At 44.0% G+C, this 22,315-nt stretch overlaps 1 protein-coding gene across 2 annotated transcripts in view; it reads right to left on the bottom strand.

The window, feature by feature from the left end:
- Positions 1-2,330: 2,330 nt before the first annotated feature.
- Positions 2,331-22,315, bottom strand: part of Prkcb (protein kinase C beta) — a 333,644-nt gene continuing 313,659 nt past the window's right edge. Inside the window, exon 17 of one of the 2 annotated variants that reach the window (XM_027410280.2) lies at positions 2,331-2,483. In XM_027410280.2, coding sequence (XP_027266081.1) covers positions 2,331-2,483 — 153 coding nt within the window. Of the gene's footprint in view, positions 2,484-8,569; positions 8,729-22,315 lie in introns of those variants that run through there. The other variant, XM_027410279.2, reaches the window with a different exon arrangement.

A 22,315-nucleotide genomic window follows, 5' to 3' on the forward strand; every position in this document is an offset into this window, starting at 1 on the left:
ACAGGCCAATATGTAGCATATTCGGAAGCAGGAGCAGATGACAGGGATTGGTAACTGCCTCTCTAATACAATCTTAAATGGGACACACTGCCAAATGTCTATAAGAAATCCACATGTTTTTGTTTTCATATATGCTGCATAGAACCACAGTTTTCAAGTTTGAAGTTGGCTTCAGCCAGTTTTCACTGGCAGGGTTTCTAAACTCTAAAGATGAGCTCACTAGTAGATCCAGGGATTCACTGTATCTGCCCATTTGCTCCATTTGCTGGGGCTCCTCCAAGACAGGGGATGAATAAACTGTAGAGAGTTGGGATGTACGTGGCATATGATGAGTTTGCTCTTTTCTGCTACCCACCAGCCTTAGCAGCTACACAGGCATTACTGCATATTACCAAAAGAAAACAGAAGCATGACTCCATTCAGAGATGAAAGCAGCAGGCTGACACGGGTGATTCAGTGCCGTGCCACCCTGTGCTGGGAGTGGGGACTCCTCATCTCACCAACTGTGTCCAGAAGAAATCCTCCTATTTTCCCATGTTTCCTTGTGTCTTTCTGAGCAAGTATGGCGACTGGGGAAAGGGTGTACATATTTTCCTTTTGCAAGTGCTGGGTTAAATTAGGGTTAAACAGGCAAAAACAAATAAAAAACAAAATGCAACAACCCCCACAAAAAAACAGGAGTTCCAATAGCAACATCCTTGAGGACAACAAGGGCTCAGTCTGTACTGACACCAGCCTCCTTGCTGACTTTTATCATAAAGTTTTTATTAAATATTCTGCATTTATTCTTTTTTAAAAGGTTTTATCGTTTTGTTCTGCAGATTTTTTTATTTGAATCAGAAACAATATTGTTTTACATGACAATACCAGTTCCCTCTCTCTCCCCTCCTCCCTACCACTGCCCCCCCAACTAAAACCCTACCTATCACATATCCTTTCTGCTTCCCCTGGATGGTGAAGCCTTCCATAGGGTGTCATCAGAGTCTATCATATCCTTTGGGATATGGCCTAGGCCCACTCCCGTGTGTCTTGGCTCAGGGAATATTCCTCTATGTGGAATGGGCTCCCAAAGTCCACACCTATGCTAGGGATAAGTACTGAACTACTACAGGAGGTCCCGTAGATTTCTGAGGTTTCCTCACTGAAACCCATGTCTGCATTTATTCTTAAAATTTATTTTTAATGGTGTGTGTGTGTGTGTGTGTGTGTGTGTGTGTGTGTGTGTGATGTATGTGGAGGTCAGGGGACACACTGTAAAAATTTGTTTTATTCTTTTGCCATGTGCTTCATGGGAATGGAGCTTGAGTCCATAGGCTTGGCAGCAGGTAGTTTTATCTGTAGGCCCATCTCACCATCCCCTCCCACACTTAAAGACAAGGTTCTAAGTAGTCCTAGTTGACCTCAAACTTGCTATGTGGTGGAGGAGAGGATGCCTTTGAGCTCCTGATCCTCCTTGCCTCCACCTTAAAAATGCTGGGATTGCCTAGTTTAGGCAGTTCTGATCGAATCCAGAGTTTCATGCATGCTTAGTAAGCATTCTACCTACTGAGTCACACCCCAGCCCAAGAATGTAGACACTTCTTAATTCTGTTGAATTATTTCCACAGGGAAAGGTAAGTCCAATTGTGGTCAGTCTCTTGATTTTTAGCACCCCCATCTGAAAGTCCACAAAGTTCATATGAAATGTTCCATTTTAAATGTGTATAGCAATTTCAATGCAAATAAAATCAATGGTAGTGAAAGACACCAGTCAACTGGCAATGTCAGCTTGCATTCCTCCCATCTGTGAGGTAGTGTGTTCAGAAACAGACATGTACACAAGAGGGTTTGCATGTATGAATTCAGTTTAATCATACCAATTCTTAAACAAAAAGTTTCCTCCAAGAGACAAGAGTTCACAGTAACTGCAAAGCTTACTCACGACGTTTTAAAAATACCAGTCATGCTTAGGTAGCATTCAAAGGGGTAATAGAGAGTAACTGTAAAAACTTTGACCAGGAACATCAGCGTCTGACTTTAAAAATTACAAATACCGAAGCGTTTTGGTATCGGACACAGTTAAGTTTTGACACTGTTGGTTCATTGGATGAGTTTCTGGAAGTCTGGAAAATTGTACCTCTATCAGTGGGTAATGCGCTTATTCTAAACTAAACATTTTCAAATGTAGAAAACAAACTAGCAAGCTATACATACAAAGAAAAGCCCTCTAAGACAAGCTCTCCACATGATGGATGCCAGCAGAGGCACCATGAATCCTGGAAGACTGGAATTGGTAACAGACACTCAGCCTGAAGTCTTACACCAGGCTTAGCAATGGAATCTGCATTCACCTACACATTAATGACAAACTCTGGGTTAGTATATGAGAAGCCAGCGAATTCATTTTGGTCCAAGTTCATGATGAAGAGTTTGTCAGTGGGAGTCAGTTCCACAGGCTGCCTGGTGAACTCTTTGTCGAAGTTGGAGGTGTCTCGCTTGTCTCTCTGCCAAATGGAAAGCAAACACATTAACACAGAAGCAGCAGCAGCAGCAAACATGACCAGGACATGCCAGTTACCAGAAGGCTGAGAAAAGCTCCTGGGCCATCAGAAAGCCCTGTGCTGACAGCTTTTAGCAGATGTATTCCATGTACCGGCTTTCACTTCATAGTATATGCTGGTTTGGGGAGAGAAAACTTGGTGCGAATATTCTATGAGAAGAAAAGATTTATTGATTTCTTTAAGAATTGACCTAAAGAGGTGTGTGTGTGTGTGTGTGTGTGTGTGTGTGTGTGTGTGTGTGTGGCGTGTGTGTGTGTGTGTGTGTGTGTGTGTGTGTGTGTGTGTGTGTAAGGGTGTACTATGCTTTGCCTTTGAGGAGAATTATATTGGTAACTATTTCCTTTTACAGCTAATGTCATAGAGTTAGTTAGCTCTTTAAAAATAGAGTATCCTGGAGGAAAACAACTCAATAGTGACCCCTGTGGCCAGGAGCTGACTTTGTTGAAAAAAATGAGAACTGTTTGAACACACTGCTCTCAGAAGATAAAATGGCCAGGTACAGAAAGTAGATCAGTGTTCACTGCAAGAAGGGAAGCATCGTCCACCTCATCCTCATAATGTCTGAGACTCATTGGTGACTGTCTCAACAGCCTAGATGGAGTCAGAATTGTGTCAGAAGATGTGGCTCAAAGTTAGGCCAATCTCCTAGGGTCTACTTAAGTCAAATTTTAGATTCAGCCTCCAAACGAGATTGATGGGAGTTAGGCTTTTGGAAGCTACTCAAAAGCCAATCACAAGAGTAAAAAATGAGCCTTCATTAGCCAGAGAGTTTCTGCAAAGATGGTAGTGCATTTTGTAAGAAACACAACCTCAAGCTTAAAGTAAGGTCTATGAAGGCAAGCTTGAAAAATGAGACTACTCAATTTTCAGAGTAGGTAACCTGGCCAGCCTGCCTTCCTGCCTTCCTTCCTTCCTTCCTTCCTTCCTTCCTTCCTTCCTTCCTTCCTTCCTTCCTTCCTCCCTCCCTCCCTCCCTCCCTCCCTCCCTTCTTCCTATTTTCTCCTCCTTTCTTACCTGCCTGCCTGACTGCATGTATAGGCGTTACTAGCTACAGTTTGAGGCGGGTTCTACCAGGAGATGTGAATGTGGGCTGACTAATGGGACTTTATGATGTGCTGGCCTCTCCAGGGTCCTTGTAAGCCTATTATTTTTTCCCATGTTCACCTCACATGTCTAGAGAAGGCAAAGCTGATGTCCGTGCCTCCCATTGTTTGATGTATGAGAAAACCCAGGCACAGGCCATTGAAGGGGCTTGCCCAAGACTGCACAGTGGATTGGTGATTTGTATCTGACCACATAGCAGCTAATTTTGCCTCAGTACAGCTGCTCTGGCAGGAGAGAAAGCCTGAGGACTGTTTGCACAATGCCTGGAATTTTTGAGCAGCTGGCAGCAGGTGCCTGGCTGAAGCCAAGGTTGTGTCATGCTAGAGTTTGTTGTCTGACTCACTTTGGTCAATTTTAGTAGGCTTAGCCCCTAACAGAGATTTGTTGATAAGGATTTCCCATTGCCAGGCTCCAAACTACTACTCCTTGGATGCTCCCTTGAGATAGGTAAGATATTCCCTACTTCCTACTAGGGTGTCTGAGTAGGGTTATGGGATTGAGGGGGACCAACTGGCATCAGGATGTCATCTGGAAGAGTATGGGCAGAGAGAGATAGGCTAAAGCTACTCATAAAGCTGTTTTCTACATGGTGGGCCATCTTTTGCCATTTCTTATTCATCCTGGCCTTTTGTGGAAGGTTCTAGGCTTGGGCACTTGATGTCTGATACAGCAGGAAACTTGGATGCCTTCTGTTTCTTTTTTTTTTTTCTTCTGTTTCTTTAATACTCTGTTTTCTCTTTACTGATCCTACAAGCCACATGTCAGCAACCTTCTCATTGTCTTCTGTGCATTTACTGCTGTGGAGAATTTGCATTGTTTCTTTCCAGGAGGGCAAGGTCCTTGTCTGTTCCTGTGTTTCCAATGCCAAGAATAGTACCAATCACATAGGAGGCTATTCATAAGTAGTCACTGAATCAATAAAAGAAGACTTGATTAAAGGGGCACTTCCTTGCTTTTCCTAATTCCTGAGGCAGATCCCTCTTCATACTTTAGCAAAATAATAGCAGTTATTTCCACCAGCCCTAAGGCTTACATAAAGGGACACTGCACTTGGAGCCAGTACGAAGTGAACTGTGTCTGAGCAAAGTCTGCAAGCTATAAGGATCTTTGTGGGCAGGAGAAGGGCAGACCTGGAGCCAGAAGACAGGCAGCTCCTCTTTTGGTCTCTCCCTATCTAGCCATCCTTACCTTGGAGTATGTGGCAGAACTTCCCTTCCTATAAACTCCAACTTTGGAAGCCTTTTCTTATTCACTGTGCTTCAATAAGCCATGTACTCCAAATAAGATTTCCTTTTAATGGGCTTCATCTCCTGAGTGGTCCCAGAGAATCCTTCAGGATTTTACCCTAGAGTGTTGGGAGGGAATAGGACCCTTTGTTGTGACAATACTTTTTGGGTTGTAGCATTTGAAGCCACATGAGAACAGGAACACTTGTCCTAAGAAGGGTATTGATTCTATTGGCATCCTGTGGGTCACTGATCATCATCGTGACCCTATCCTTTCTCAGAAGAGATCAGCAATAAACCTAAGAAATTAAACGGGTAGATTCTGGATCCAGACATCCGATTGGTCACACTTTATAACTTTAATTAAATTTCTTTGATTTAGTTTTTCTTCAGTTGTCTCAGAAGTTAAATACCCCCCCCTTTTTTGTAGAAAATTTAAGCCTGTTTTAGGTGTGTTAGAGGGATCAAGATGTGACCAGAAAGAGTGACATGCTGTGATCAGCAGTATTCTAAAAGGGGAATTATGTTCTCCTGAGGGCCTGTGGCTATGGGAGTAATGGACCATGACAGGTGGCACTCAAGACTCAGAAATAAGCCATAAAGTCAGGTAGCTCCCTGTCTTCAGAAGAAGAGGTAACATGGTGCCTATCTGCTCACATTGGGGGAGCTTCTGTCGTCTGATCAAATGTGGAGATTGTGTCTTTGGACTTCCAGAAGAGTCCCTCCCATCTCTCATTCTGTACCCTCTGCACTACATGATGGTTGCAGAAACTAGGTTAGAGGACACCCTCAGCTTCAAACTGCTGCTGTTGAGAGACTAAGAGGCTGCAAAGACGCCCATAGTGGATTTTCTTAACAAGGCCAGAGACTATCTAGACAGCTTCATGCTTTTAATAACTTGTTTTATGACTGTCTTTTCCACAGATGGTATGCTGGAGAAATAGGAAGGAGAGGATGGATTGCATCTTTATTATTTCTCACCATGATCCTGGCACCCAGCCTGGCACACAGTTGGTGCTCAATAAATGCTACTTGAATGGATGGAATGGGTATAAATGTATGATTGCAAAAATGAATGAAAATATTTCTTCTTGGATAAAATTTCAAAATTTCCCTAGAGTTCTTATGTGATGAAAGCTGTTTCTTAGTTTCCTCTGATATAGAAAGTTGGTTGAAGAGGAAACAGTAGGAAGTCTGATTGATGATCACTTACTTCCACAGAAGCTTCTGGGACCTACCTTCAGCAAGGTACACTAAGGGAATGGAGACTTTGGCTTGAAAATTGTGGACCTTGAAAAATAATGGCAAGAATCTGAAAATGCAGAGTGTAGTGTATATATTTACATACATATATATATGTATATATATACATACTATTGTCCATCTATCTATCATCTATCTATCTATCTCTCAATCATCTATCCATCCATCCACCCATCTATCTATCCTTCTTACATTGTTTTCTAAGGTTGTCTCAGATCACTTGCTAATGGCCCAAGGTTTCTCTACAGTTTTTATTCTGAGAATGTGTCCAAGGCCTGGCTACTCAGTAACCAGATGATAGACCCTATATAACTTGCTTGGGAGTGGGCATATGGCTCAGAGATATTTGTTTTGTTACAGAGCAGACAGAGCCATATGTTAGTAGGTCAGAATACCCACATTTGTATTGCCACTGACCAACCTTCAGAAAATTACTTCTACTCTCCAGATGCCAGTTGCCCCAATAATAAAGTGAGGAGTGGGGTTTCCCTGATCCCCCTCTGTTGCTAGCATCCTAAGATCATCAGCTAGGACTTCAAGTTTGCTTGATGTGATCTAAAATGTACAGGCCACAAACTTGAAGCAGAGTGGCATAAGAGGCCAGGAAAGAATGAACTATGAGGGTCTTTGCCTCAGCAGAACCCCAAGGCATTATCTTCTTAAAAAGGAGGAGGTGTACTTCAGGGACACTGGTCCTTTGATAGTTTCCGTGTGACTTCTCAGAAGCCCAGGAGGTCCTGGAAAATTTTTGACCTGTGATAAGAATTCTCTTTAGGACTATCTGAGAGAATCAGGGAGCTGAACTATAGGCAAGGGTGAGGGGCCACCTGCTGCCCTCATCTGTTCAGAGGGAAATGAAGCCTCTCCACCACTTGGACTTCTGGGAGCTCATTGAGTTGCTTGCTCAAGGAAGCTCAAACTTGGAAGAGTGTTGATTTTGATGAGAAGCTTAAAAGCCTCGGGCATGTCCCTAGCTAGGCTCCAAGCTTGACTCCGGTGGGAATGTGGGCTCTGAACTCTGAGGCTGTGGGAGGCTCCAGCCTGTCTACCCCATTTTAGGTCACCAGGCATTCCCTGAATGGTTTTCAGGCCCTGCTTTCTGGCTGGTTGAACACTGAGGCTATATATGACCCAGCCTCAGCCCTTCTCTCCTGAGTTCCTTCCTTGGGCCCTGCTTTGTAGTGTGGGTCCTCATTGTTCAAAGAGAACAGTTTTCTTTGAAATAGGATTTCTTCTTTTTTTGTCTTTTTTATTGTATCTTGATGCTAGGAGAAAAATATCAGAACAGATGCTGAAGTGCAAATGAACATTTCCACAAACATCTTGCAAAATGACATCAAGCTGAAGAAAGCAACCCTCATGGTTTGGAGAGACAGTGTCTCTCTTGGAGCACTCTGTTAGCTCTCCAATACCAGCACTACACCTAGAGAACCCCCCTCCCCACAGGCACAAGTCTGCTGGGCTCCATAGCCATCTTCTGGGTTGAACAAAGCAGGCCATTGTGGTTAATAACATCTGGACATAGTTTTTAAAGCATGTGTAACAAAGTATTTTTTTTTTTTTTTGCATTTCAACGATGACAGAAATAAAAAAGCAAATAACGTTTGAAATGTAATGTAAAATCACGGTCCTTTGGGACCTTGCTAGAGTGACCATGTGGTTCCAGGAACAGTGCCAAATGCCATTCTTGAGTAGTTTGGGGGATGAGGGTACCAGTATCAGACATACAGTATTAGAAACTACAGTGTGGTGGTAGCACCCAAACTGGTCACCTTTTGACCCCTGGAAATGATTTTAGATTGACACTTGTCTAAAAGCGCATTCCTGATTTTTTGTTTGTTTGTTTGGTTGTTTTGTTTTGTTTTCTGGACTTAGATAATCTTCTTAACGTTGAGTTAAAAAAATAAAAATAAAAATTTATTTTTAGCATGTTCTTTTCAAAGCTCTACTGCCTCCAGAACAGGCAGTGTGGAGGGATTCCCTCTAGGGCAAAGCAGCCATATACTTGGATTCAAGCCAAGCTCCCAGCCTAGAAAGTGGAAGAAGATTGTTAGCATTCAGTTCATCTGCCCATTTTGTGGGGACGATGTAGATTGGATGATCAGGGTAAAATGGCAGTGCAGAGAAGGCGGGAGAGAAAGCAGGCATTTTCTCTCCCCAGTGGGCCTGTTAGCTGACATGCTGGGGGTGCGCACAGTAGGAGGACTCTGAGCGTGTCTCAATTATGCAGCACTTTCTCCATGCCACCTGCATAATTCCATCTCCTCGAGATGCTCCAAACTACTGGAGGACATTTGGGTTCTGAAACATGGCCACTCTAGCCTCATCAGAAAAGAAAACACGGATGTAACTTGGCAATGATAAAAAAAAAAATGTCACCATGATAGCTGTTGAGCTTGAATGACAGAAATGAAGGACGGAGATCTACAGATCTACTTAGCTCTTGACTTCAGGTTTTAAAAATTCAGAGTTAACAAAGGAAAATCCTTCGAATTCTGATTGGTCAATATTCCTGATGACTTCCTGGTCAGGAGGTGTTAGGACTGGTGGATGGCGGGTGAAAAACCGGTCGAAGTTTTCAGCATTTCGCCCACACTATGAGAGGGGGAGAAAAGAACTTGTGGTGGGTGGGAAAAAAAAACAAAACAAAAGCCAAAATAAAACAGAACTGAACAGAACCGGGTGTGGTTTTCCTCCAATCCCTTCCCTTTCAGAAACGCAGAGAGGTTGTTTCAATGATCAGGAATGAGAGCAATGTAAAATGCAAAATTCTCATGACCTTTGGAACCTGACCTTGGGCTCCCACCTTTTGAGGGCTGTAGCTTTCAGGTCAGTCCTGGTTTCCTTTTGGGAAGTCAGGAAATGTATGACAAAGGCATGAGATGGTGGGGCTAGTAGCATGTGACATGTCCCCACTGCATCACCCACCCCCAATGAGTCAGACAAGGCCATTTGTTGGAAGAGATGGGATTAAGATATTTCCCATCTCTAATGGGTGTCAGATGTCAAATAATGACCCACTCATACATCACCTGGTGAGCTCAATATTTATAGCAGCGGATCCCTTAAAGTGCCATCATGCTGCTCTTTATCAGGAACCCTATGTGTTGCTAGCTAAACAGAATATAGTTTTCAAACACCAGCCAGTGGAAGAAGATCCCAACCATAAGATCTCAGTGGCACCACAAAATCCCACTGGATTAATCATTGACCTTTAGTTACAAGGTCCCAGGAGGTGAAGTCAATCTCTTTCTCCACATAGGAAGACCTGGTGTGGGAGGAAATTCACATGCACATGCAGAAATCCTGCCTAAGGAAAGGAGATGAGGTGCCACATTGAAGTTCTTGCTCTTGCCGGGTTCCAGAGTGACCATGTGCACGGAGGCCCTCAGCATCCTGGTGCCTACAGGAGGTGCTGTGATTTGGATGCAGTGTCTCCCACAGGATCAAGGCCCTCGGCTGGTGGCCCTGTTTTGGAAGGTTGTGGAACCCTTAGGAGGTGGGGTCTTGCTGGAGGAAGTGTATTAGTAGGTGCCAGCCTTGACATTTTATACCTTGGCCATACTTCCTGCTTGCTCACTGCTTCCTGGCTGCCGATGCAACACGACCAGCCACCTTACGCTCTGGCTGCTCGTCAAGGATTTGATCACAGTGATGAGAAAAGTACGTAATGCAGGAAGCAACATCAACTTAAACCTATTGCAATATTAGTCATAATAATGGCCAGTAATCTATATTGTATGTTTGCCACAGCTGGGCACCTGACAAAGAACTTCACCCAAATTATCTTATTTAACCCTCTCAATGGCTTTATAGAATCTTTGGGACTTTGCTTAGCTAGTGGAAGTGGGTCACTGAGGGCCCGCCTTGAAAATGATACCTGCTTCTGATTAGGTCTCCATGCACTGCTTCCTGCCCACCATGTGACCAGATACCCCACACTGCTGCCACCATGCCTTCCACACTGAGGTGGACCAATTTCCTCTGAAGTTATGGATCAGAACAGATTCTTCCTCCATTAACTTGCTTCTGTCAGGTATTTAACCACAGTTTCAAGAAAAAGTAACTAACACAATTATTATCCCCCATTTTATAGAGGAGGAAACTGAGACCAGGAAGATCCAGCCATCTGCTCATGCACAGCTAGCAATCATCAATGCTGTAGGTGGAGCTGGAGCCACCTAATGTCTCTGGCTCCCGTTTACAAATGCAGCCAATAGGAAGTGACTGAACAATGGGAATGGGGCAGGAGTGGGAGTGAAATCATGGCTCAGGTGTTGCAGTCGCTGTTTTGATTGACTGAGAACATGGTTATCTCAACAGCAGAGACAGAACACTGGAACATTCAGAAAGACAATGATTGGCGATTTCTGTTTGGGGCAATGATAGTTTTAAGAGGCCAGTGCATGTCTAGCTGAGAAGCAAGGGGGGCTGCGTGTCAAGGGGCTTGGAAAAGACCTTGAAAGAACCTTTCAAATGGCACACTGAGTGTTGTGGGGGGGCGTTAATAACAGGAATGACCACCAGGCACTCTCCTTGCAGCTTCTATGCCCAGAGTGGCTTTGCTCATGGAACCTTATAAATTCATATGCTAACCCTTCAAGACACAGATTTCACTCTCCCATCAGCCAATGAAGAAATTTCCCTCGATACTGTCCCAGAGCCTCAGGAGAGCCAGGAAAGAGCAACTCAGCCACACTAAGAACTGAAGGAAACCACTGTCCCAACGGAAACAACCCACCATCCTGATGGAAACAGCTCTAGAAAGTCGGGCAGGAAAGTCGCTGAAAGGAAGCCATAGACTAAATTTGAGCATACACAGAAGGGACACTTGGAGTTGCCTGAGCTGTTGTCATTAGGAGAACGAAAGACACTGACAGAAGACCAGCAAGTGTCTCTGTAGAGTCTTAGCACATGGAATGGCATTGACAAGGAGCCACAGCTGTTGCCTGAACAGAAGCAAGCTCCGGGTTCTGTGTCCTGCAAACAGGGGTCTGAATCCTGGCATCTTGTTGATCACTGGCTGTACAACTCTGGGTACATTTCCTAATGTCTTGGGTTCTTCTTTTGTAAACAGGAACAACTGTGGGTCTTATCATTTGGGGTTGTGATGATAACAACAGGAAGGGATACTCATGACAAGGGCCTGGGATTGTTTCTTGTCCTCTGTGAAGCATCACCTACAGCACAGTATTTAAGTCTTAAATACTGAAGACATAGACCTGAAGTTTTAAAACTCTCCTTAAGCTTAAAGAAATATACTTGGGGCTGGAAAGATGACTCAGTCAGTAAAGGGCTTGCCACTCAAGCATGAGGACCTGAGGCCTGTCCCCAGCACCGATATTAAAAAAAAAAAAAAAAAAAAAAGGCACTGTGGTGTGTGCCTACTGTCTCAGCTCCAGTGAGATGAAGACAGAGGGATTCCCTGGGCTTGCTGGACAGCTTGGTTCAGTGAGAGACCCTGCCTCAAAAAACACAATGGGAAGTGATTCTACTACTACATCAGCCTTTGACCTCTACATGCATAAATATGCACATGCAAGCACATGTGCACACGAGCCCCCCCCCAACAAGAACACACATGAACATGTATACACACCACACACAAGTATACATATTGAAGGGACCAGCTTCCCTTTTGGCAGCCATAAAGGTCGAACACGTGCTTCTATGACCTTGTTCTAGACACTAGAAAATCAGATGCCTGTCTTGTGACAAGGAACCAATCAGAAGTTAGCTGGTGGTGCTATGCTTTACGACCCTGGGTGTGCTTTATGGACAAGCGCACAGCAATGACGTAGAGAGCATAGCAACCACCCTGGGAGGACCTATGGGCCATAACAACCAGTTGATCAATCAACACAGGGCAAGCCCTCCAAGCCTGGAGGCACACCAATCCTGAACCTGTGCGTACCCCTAGACACTCCCCTTACGCTGCCCTATAAGATCTGCTTGGGAGACCCTAAGAGCCGTCTTTTCTAGCCATCCGCCATGGTGGGTGGGTGAAAGACCTGAGCTAACATGGGGTTAGCTCGTTAAATTACAATAAAGCCTCGTGCAGTTTGTGGCAAGCTCTCAAATCCGATTGGGGTGACTGCGAACGTGGCCTGGGACCCCGGATACTTGAGTTTTCAGGGGTCTAACAATATCAATTTTAATAGAAGAATAATATCCCCATTGTGAAAATGTATCTCATATTCACTCTGCTGTGGGAAATTTAAAGGCACAAATGGTAAAGATTAAAGGACAGGAAAAGGCAAAATTTCAGATTCTGTAAAGACATGAGTGTAAGAAAGTTCTAGGAAAAAAAAAGTTTAAGTAAATGTATTTATAATTTGAGAGTGAAGAAGACATTTCCAAAGGGTCAAAGCCAAGAAGCAACAAAGAAATTTCTGCCTAATGATGTTAAAAACTAAAAATGTATGTGTAGTTAAAAAAAACAAACAAAGAAACTGAAGGGACCAGCTCCCTGTTTTGGCAGCCATGACAGTCTAACATGTGCTTGCCTGACCTTGCCTTGGTCGCTAGGAGGTCAGATGTCCACCTCGTGGCAAGGAACCAATCAGAAGTTAGCTTTACAGCTCTGGGTGTGCTGTACGGACAAGTGCATGGCAATGATGTGCAGAGCATAGCAACCGCCATGGGAGGGCCTATGGGCCATAACAACCAGTTGACCAATCAACACAGGGCAAGTCCTCCAAGACTGGAGGGGCACCAATCCTGAGCCTGTGTGTACCCCAGACACTCCCCTTATTCTGCCCTTTAAGATCTCTGCCCCATGGTTTCTCGGGGTCTTTCCCCAGCCATCTGCCATGGTGGATGAATGAAAGGCCGGAGCTAATGGGGTTAGCTCGTTAAACAACTGCAATAAAAGACTCATTGCTTTTTCGTCAAAATGGGCCTCTTGGTGATTTGGGGGTTCAGAATTTGGGCACAATAGAAACGAACAAAATATCCAACCCCCACCCAAAACAATAAATAGGCCTAAAGGCTATAGCAAACTAGATGAAATGTATTTGTAACACCTACTATAGAAGGGACCATAACTTATAAATATGAATTATAAGTTAATTGATTATGTGTGGTTATGTGCTAAGAAGAAAAAGATAGTCCAAACAAAAATGATAAAAAATTTTCTTTTTGGGGGTGCAGGAAATTGAACTTGGAGTTTCAAGTACACTAGAGGAGTATTCTCCTACTGAGTTATATTTCTAGCCTGAGAAATCTATTTTTAAAAGATTTATATTTATTTTAAATGATGTGTATGTGTGGTAGGAATGTGCACTTAAGTACAGATACCTATAGGGGCCAGAAGAAGGAGTCGGATAGCAGCTGGAGTCACAGGCTGCCTGACGGGCACTCTGGGGCCTGGAATTGGGTCTTCTGCAAGAGCAACATTGTGCTCTTAACTGTTAAATCAGATCTCTAGTCACTCTGAGAAAGACACACAAAATGTGCTCACATTTGATTCACAGTTAAGGAAATGGCCTTTGAGAGTGTGCTTGGTGAGGCAAGTAAGGGGCAGTGCCAGTTGGATGTCTCGGATAACTGCTTGCAGAGGTACTGCATGTGCAAATGCCCTGAGGCAGGAATGTGCTTGCTGCCATCCCCAATGAAGCCAGAGTGGCAGCAGAGTGAACAAGGGGCAGGAGGGGCAGACGAGGTCTCAGAGAGGGAGGGGAGCCAGAGCATGATCCCCATGGCCATGCAAGGACAGTGAATTTTCAACTCAGCTTAATAAGCTCTAAGTGACGTGATCTGTTGTGTTTAAATGAGGGCACCAGTGTTGTCCACAATGCAGGCTGTGTGTGACAGGGTGACACGAGAAACCATGAGTTCAGGTGGGAGACTGCTGCAACATTTGACTGAGAGACGATGAGGACTAGGAGGAAGGGGGTTGTAGGGAGGATGCATTTGGACTTGGGCTATAACACATTTGTATTTAGTGTTGACATGACGTGCAGGTGGGTGGGAACTGAAGGAGGAGAGAGAGAGAGAGAGGAGTTGGTGTCCTTGAGTCTTTGGCTTTTAGCTGCTTGCAGAGTGACTACCACTAAGGGTTGAACATATTTGGAGGGCAGGGGATTGGATCCTTATTTTCCTTAATGGTAAGTTTGAAATTAAAGTGTGGAAGCCAAGGTGGCTGATGAGGATGGAGTATGGAGTGGAGAGTGTTGGGGAATAGACTGGCATCAGGGACACTGAATGCAAATGATTATCGTTGTCCAGGGAAGAGAAAGGGAGGGCAGGGTTGTGTGCAAATGGCCAAGTTGAGAGGGCTCCCTGTGGAAGATGGCATGCCGTAAGAGATTTCTGCTGCTGCTTTTCTGTGGCATGGATGTCAAGACCCAAAGGAGCAACACTGGAATCTTCAGGGGCTGCTTTTCTTAAAAAAAAAAAAAAAAATCCTCTTCCCACCCCCTCTAGGAGGAAGGCTGCTGATTTGCAAGGCTCCCCAGAGGCTGTGAAAGGAGCTGAGAAACAGCTTCTAGCAGTTCTGTGCCCCCCACCCCCACCCCTTCCTAGAACAATGAAATCTTTAAGTGAGATAGCATAGAGGCGACTCAGGAAGTAAGGGTTAAGCAAGGGGGCAAAGCTGCTGTGGAGCGTGATTTCCCTGCTAATAAGCAGCTTATGAGGCTGGCAGATCACAGCCTCCCTGTTAAGTGTTTCTGTGTTTTTCAAAAGGAGCTGTCACTGCCCATTAGTTTCAGGGGCACTCCCTAAATGGAGACGTCAGCCCTTGGGAGGCAGAGCCTGGAATCTGTTTTATGCCTGCTGTGTCCTTGGAGAAAATGGGCAGTTTGGTGGCTGGGATCTAATTATCAAAGAAGTCTGGACCACACCTGCCTCCCTGACTGTCCTAGGTAGGTTACTCTAGCCTCATTTAGCTGCTGGCAGCAAATCCAACCCCCTTCTTGTTGGGGTACACCAGAGAGGCCTCTGGCATAGGGACAGGGGATGAAGCCAACTAGGGTATTTAAACCACAGGCACCCATTCCAGGAGTGGAGTGAGCAGTTTTGCCTGATGGAATCATGCTCACTCGTGGGTCTACAAGCCTAGACAGAAAAGCTAACCTGTGAGTGGTTATAAAGGAGCCATGCCCACTCCTCTTAGTTTCTGTTGCAGTAGGTTGTCAACAGCTTACTTGGAGTGTGGCTGCTATGCATGCGGCTGGGGTGTTGCTTAGCGGTTAAACCTGCACTGACCACGCGGAGAACCCTGGGTTCCATCCCTGCCACCATGAAAACAAACAGATGTGGTGCTTGCTCAGCTATTCCCATCATAAGAATCATTCAAAATGCCAAGATGCCAAGAGACAGTAGAACCTACACCATTATCCCAGGAGCCACTTTGCAAGACCCCTGGGACAGGGTTGCCTGAAATGGTATGTGACACCAAACCCTCTATAGACAGTTTTCTCATTTAACTTATAAATTAAACATAGTAAAAGATCAAAGGTTAACAATAAAGCAGATTGATTGTAATAATATAGTGCATTAAAAGTTTCTTTTTTCTTTTTCTTTTTCTGATATCCTAATTGCCTTGGACACAGTTTTATTGACAAGTAACAAAAGGAAATCGTGGATGGCAGGGAGCATTCTAGGCCTTTTGCTTGCCTTGTCTCAAATGCCTCCCATTGCCCAAAGTCCACATTCTTTGTTTGTTTGTTTTATTTTGAGACAGGCTCATTGTGCAGCCTTGACTGGCCCAGAATTCACTCTGTAGACCAGGCTGACCTTGAACTCAAAGAGATCTGCCTGCCTCTGCCTCCTGAGTGCTGGAATTTAAGGTGTGTGCCACCACACCTGGCCTCAAAGTCCACACTCTTTAGATTGGCTTTCTACAGATACTTTCCATGGTCTTCTGGTCCATTGCCCCTCCCATTTATCAACCAGCCTGCATCACACTAGGGCCAAACTGAGCTATTTTGGTTCCTGGGATGCTCACATGCACTTCTTATCTCCACCCTTGTCCAGGATGTTTCCTCTTCCAAGACCTTGTACCTCCCACCCGTTCCACCTCACCCCATTAGTTTCTACACACCCTGCCTCTAGAGGGGAGTCACTTCCCAACAGGCTTTTCCTGGCCCTCTATGTTCCTATAGCCCATGTGGACCCAGGACGTTAACCAAGGAATCACTATAGTAAGAAAAAAATTAGAATCATCTATTAATCAATAGGGAAAACAGTTAAGTAAATAATGACACATCTATTTGATGTATCACCATGCTTATAGAGGAATATCAAACATCATCATTTTATGTATAATTTCTAAAGATATATAATGTGTTTTCAGCCTATAAATTACAATGTGTATGACAATGACAACCTTGTTTGAGACAGGGTCTTGTTGCTGCTGCCTTCTGTGTATCCCAGACTCCAGAGGCCTGCCCTGAGAGTTTCTAGGGTTTTCCTGTCTCTAGTCACCTTCTCTAGCTTTGTAGGGATTCTGGGGCTTCAAACTCAAGCTCTCAAGTTATTCTGGAAGTACACTAACCGCTGATCCATCCCTTCAGCCCAAGAAGGGTCTTTTGTGTTTGATAGCTGCTTTGTTTTATGTCTGTTTTCTTAACTGTAATTTAAAAACAGCATGCCCTGTTCTGTTTTCCTCCAAAGATGTTTAAATGCCACCTCCTCAGAGGAGCTGTTCTCTGTCCCCTCCACATCAAGTAGCTCCCACATTCTCATTGCTTGATATTCCCCACCAGGACATCCCTTCCCATGTTACCAGTGAAACACACCATCTATGTGTCTCAATCTGTCTCATATACTCATTTGTTTATTCCACTATTTCCTATTTTCTCTAGAATATAAGATCCACGAAGGCACAGCAGTTTTTTGTTGCTGTTGTTTAACACCCCATTTCCAAGACCCAGTACAGGCCCTCAATGCTACTGAATGGATCAGCAATGGGATCTGTTCTGTGCTACTGATGAAGCGGGTACTGTGCAGAGTACCTCCAAGTGTCCTCTCCCTTTAACCCACCCATACCTTTGTGAAGTGCTCATTGTACAATGAGGGAATGGGTTTACAGGGCTTAAATGTCTGTGATTTGATGCCACAGATGACAGATTTAGCCCCGTCTATCAGTCATCTCCCTTTGTAAGAACAAAACTTTTAAAATGCAACAAAAGGAACAAAGTCTGCAATTCTACCCACCATGTGTATTATGTATGCATGTGTGTATTTGTGAGGGGGTTGCACATGCCTGTGAGGGTGCGCATACTGCGTGAGCACAGGGAGAGGCCAGAAGGGGATCTTAGGTGTCCTCCTAGTCCCTTGAGATAAAGTTTGTTTCTGTCATTTTGGCTAACCTGGCCATCAGGTAGCTGTTGGGATCTACCTGTCACCTTACCCAACATTGGAGTGACTTTAAGGCTTGAATGACCTTAATATGGTCCTAACAGTGAGTCTTGTTAGCCTGGCTTTTATGAGGATGCTGAGAAATCTAACTCAGGTCTTCAGTCTAGCCCACTGAGCTGTTTCCCAAGCTCCAGATCCTAACTGCTTCACTAAGTGACTACTCTGGTCTGAGCTCTGGATGACTGGGTGAAGAAGTGGATGAATGCTTTTTCTCCTTTAGGCAGGCTTGGAATCATTATTTTTTAATGTGCTTTAAAAAAAGACTAGAGGAAATGCACAGTAAACATCTTACACATCAACAACGGTTCTTCTTTTCTCATTTAGTATTCTCCGTTCATCCTAAATTCACATTGCTGCTTGGAATAAACTCCCGTAGTTACTATCCTTTCTATTTATCTGCTTTTAAAGAGCCAGTTCCCACCAATCTTTGAGATGAGTAGGGAAAAGATTATCTTGTCTCAACAGGAAAACTGAAAAACTGACACTTTAGTTGGGGTCCCTTGGAGTAACTCAGAAGAGGCAAGAACAAGAGATTCTTTGATTCTGTCACAGGCTTTCTGCAGTACCCACTATTCCAGAGCATGGTTTCCACCACAGAGCATGGCCTTGTATGCTGAGCTGACTCAGTTCTAGCGTTGTCATTCCCTATATAACCTGTAAGCAAGTGAGCTAAGTTCCCAACACTGACATGTTCTGTTAAGTTCAAATGATTTTACCTCACATGTTCCTTTATGGGAGGGTGCTCCAGACTTTAGATGGAAGGCTTCATTATTTATGATGCTATTATTGTGTTATGATCATTAACAAGATTCACTGGTAGGGTCATTCTACTCATTAAGGTCAACCATCATTCTTGAGAAGTTTATTACAAAGCTTAAAAGGAAGCTTTGTACTTGAAAGTTGTATATAAGTTCAAATGAAGGTGGTGGTTGTCTGTGATTTCATGTGTAAAATACAAAGACTCATTTTGTTTTGAAGCTAGGTAGCAAACTGACGTAGTTATTGCACCTCTCAGAATGGGGCAGTTGGACCCTGCCCTTGACATTCTTCTGTTGATTAATTCTTTAGAACCTTAATATTTGTTTTTCCAAATCCTAAGACGATGAAACAGAAAACTTGTTAAGAAAAATGTGAAAGTGTAATCAAAATTTTAGAATAAAAGCTGTTGCTGTTGTTTTATGCACATCTAATATTTAGCACAGCTATATCTGATGCCAAGGGCTGACTCTGTTTTGCAGTGAACATATGGGGTGGTCATGGTGTGCTCTGTCTGGCTAGTGTGGGTCTCAGAGGCTCTGCCCTAACCCACCCAATATGGAAAATTGCATTCCAGTTAGTCAGAAGCACAGCAAGAATCTGCCACTTAAACTCTAAAGTCCAAGCCTGGTGAGGTATGGGGGGCTGTGAGACATGAAGACTATGAGGTGTGGGGGGGTCTGTGAGGTATGGAGGCTGTGATGTGTGAGGGGCTGTGATGTGTGAGGGGCTGTGAGGTGTGAGGGGCTGTGAGGTGTTGGGGGCTGTGAGGTGTTGGGGGCTGTGAGGTGTTGGGGGCTGTGAGGTGTGGGGGGCTGTGAGGTGTGGGGGGTTGTGAGGTGTGGTGACTTTGAGGTGTGGGGGTCTATAAGGTGTGGGAGTCTGTGAGGTAGGGGGTTGTGAGGTATGGGGGGCTGTAAGATGTGGGGGCTATGAGGTATGGGGGCTGTGAAATATGGGGGGCGGTGAGGTATGGGAGGTGTTGTGAGGTATGGGAGGAACTATGACTGTAGGAAGAGCTGCAAGGTGCAAGCAGGACCAGGGCTTCTGTTGGAGATGAGAAGAAAGCTGCATGCTCAGGCAAGGAGGGGCCATTTCCAGTCCCATTGAGACTCACTCCCTTGAAAAGACATTCCAAGCAGGTACACACACTACTTCTGAGTAGTTTGGAAAATAGATTTAGGGATGGGCTATTTTGTGCTTGTTTTTAAGGATATGCACTTTGATAACACAAATAGGTTTTGTTATTCCACTTTCTGGGTTATAGGCAAATCTTAATTCGCCAAATTCTGCTGTCATTGGATATGGCTTTTTATAGAGTTGGAGCTTTTACCGGGAGTAGCGGGGGAGATAGGAAAACCAGTGTCATAAAGCAGGAAGAGGGACTTTGAAACAGGAAGCCTAGGGAATAAATAAGTTGTTAAAGTGTTTGCTGTGCAAGCAAGCATTAGGGCCTGAATTCAATCCCCAGAACCTATATAAAAGGCCTGGCACAATGGTAAAACACCTGTAATCCAGTACTGAGTGGGTGGAGTCAGGCAGATTGCTGGGGTTCACTGGTTGACCAGCCTAAGCTAATAAGGTAAGCGCCAGGCCAATAAGAGACTCAAATAAATAAGAAATAAATTGATGGACAGACCCTGAGGAATGACACCTAAGTTCTCCAATCACTGTGCACTCATGCACCCATACACATATATGCAAGGGCACAATACATATCTACATACACACATACACACACACACACATACACACAGCATACACATATACACACACAAAACACACATGCACACACACAACACACATGCATGTGCACAAACACACAGAATGGAGAGATTCTGAGTTTAGCTCACAGATATACAGTTGTCCTTCAAAATCCATTGTGGATTGGTTCCAAATATCTTTTTGTTTCCTTAAGTACCTCAGTTCTTGGATGCTGCAGTTCTATATAGAATGTGGGCATAACCTATGTATGTAGAGTATGAATCAGATGACTTAGGGTACCTAACATAATTCAAATACTGTGCAAGCAGTTATTACCCCGTTCCATTCTGGAAATGATGTCAAGATAGTGTTCTAACATGCTCTGCAGAGACACAAAATTTAATTTCTTTTTTTAAAAAAAGTCCATCCATGGTTGGTTGAATCCATACATATAGAACATGGGGACACAAAAGGTCAACCGTATTCATATATTCAAGAACTTATTAAAAGAATAAAGCAGGGTTTAATGTGCTGATCAGTGTCACTTCCAAGGTGAAGAGACTAAAGCAAGGAACAGAGGTGGCCCACATTCAGATTGGATTAGAAGTGGAATTCTGAGCTTTCGTCTAGGTTAGCATCTTAATTGGCTAGAGTTTTTTAAAAAATCAACCAAGATTCAACAATTTTATGTGTGTTTGAGTATATATGTGCATACAGATGAATCTGTATGTAGTTACATGCAGTACTTGTATGGTACATGGAGTATTTCTGGGCTTGTACACTTCTCTACAGTGTCCCGAAGGAACTAGGCAGTAGAAGGTCACTCTAAGATAGTGCAACAAGACTCCTTGCAAGAGGGAGTGGGAGACTTATTTCACTGTTTAGCCTTTAAAAAATACATCTTGGTAGTTTTACATATGCACACAACAAATCTTAGGCATTCCATTGTCTTCTGTCATTCCACCTACAATGAACCACTTCCTCTTCCTACCAAGACCCCCTCCTATTCCCATGTCTTTTCTGGGTGTGTGACTTAGTAACTTACTGAGTTAATTGGAACTGTTTTCATAAACATGAGCAGGTCATTATTTATTGAATTATAAGCAACTTCCCCATGGCTACACCACTGAAAAGAATGACACCCCTCCTTCCAGTACTCATAAATAACAATCAAGGAGAGGTGGCGCCTCAGAAACACCCCCCACCACCACTTACATTATGAAACATAGAGGGGTTCAATCTCGGTTGCTCACTGCATAGCTTTGGATGTGATTGGAAGTTTGATTTTTCAGATTTTCTTTAAAGGAAGATTAAAATATGAAGTAATGAGGTCAAGAAAGACCTCAGGCCCATGAGAGCAGGCAATTTCCAGGTCATTGATGACTCAAAGGGAGAAATGTCAATAGAGTGTCAGGAGCAGATTACACCAGAAAGGAAGAAAGAACAAATTGTCGCTAACCAGAACCAGCTAGAACCAGCAACCTTTCCTAAATTTGTATGCCAAGCTGGGTTGGGAAGCTGGCTTCACAGTAAGGAGGGATGCCATGTTTCAGAGAAGAGATTTTAAGATGAGAACAAGCTGACAGAAGATGGCCAGAGTTGGAACGGATAGCTCATGTCTTGTCTACACAGCACACATCTCCTCTCCTAGCAATAGAGAAACATATCCTTTCTTTCTCTTTATGGGTTGTTTAGCTGGGAATAGAGCTAATCTTTTAGCTCAGGGAGACAGATGACCCAGGGCAAGTCAATTAGCATAGTCTATCCCCCTGGTGACATGGAATTGAAGAGAAGCATATGGCCTACTACCATCTCATAAGATTAAGTCTAAAGCTACCAGGAATTTTAGGGAAAATCAGCTCTTTTGGCAGAAGTTTCTGGAAATTCCAGGAGCTAAGTTGTTTGCTGCCATGTACCTGTGTCACAGTTAAGCTTGAATGTGAAATTGATCACATCAAGAGATGCCAGGAGATCAGTCAAGCACACTTCTGGGATTCTTTCCAGACACAACTAGATCATAAGGCTCTGACCTATTCAATGCTTAGTCCACTATTTTGAGTGGACATTTAAAAGTGATGGAAGTGGAAGGTGGAACCTACCTGGAGGAAGTACTATCTGGAGGAAATAATTTGCTGGGGATGTGCCTTTGGCCCACCCCTTTCCTGTCTCTCTCTCTCTCTCTCTCTCTCTCTCTGCTTTCTAGCTGCCATGTGATGGGCAGCTCTGCTCTACCATGCCCTTCTGCTGCAATGCTCTGTCTCAGACAGCCTCATAAATAAGGAAACAGCCAACCATGGACTCAAACACTGAGCCCAAATAAAATCTCCTCCTAGGAGAAGTTTTTGCTAGGCATTT

The sequence above is a fragment of the Cricetulus griseus genome, chromosome 3 (genome assembly GCF_003668045.3).
Source record: "Cricetulus griseus strain 17A/GY chromosome 3, alternate assembly CriGri-PICRH-1.0, whole genome shotgun sequence".
In the NCBI taxonomy this organism is placed as follows: domain Eukaryota; kingdom Metazoa; phylum Chordata; class Mammalia; order Rodentia; family Cricetidae; genus Cricetulus; species Cricetulus griseus.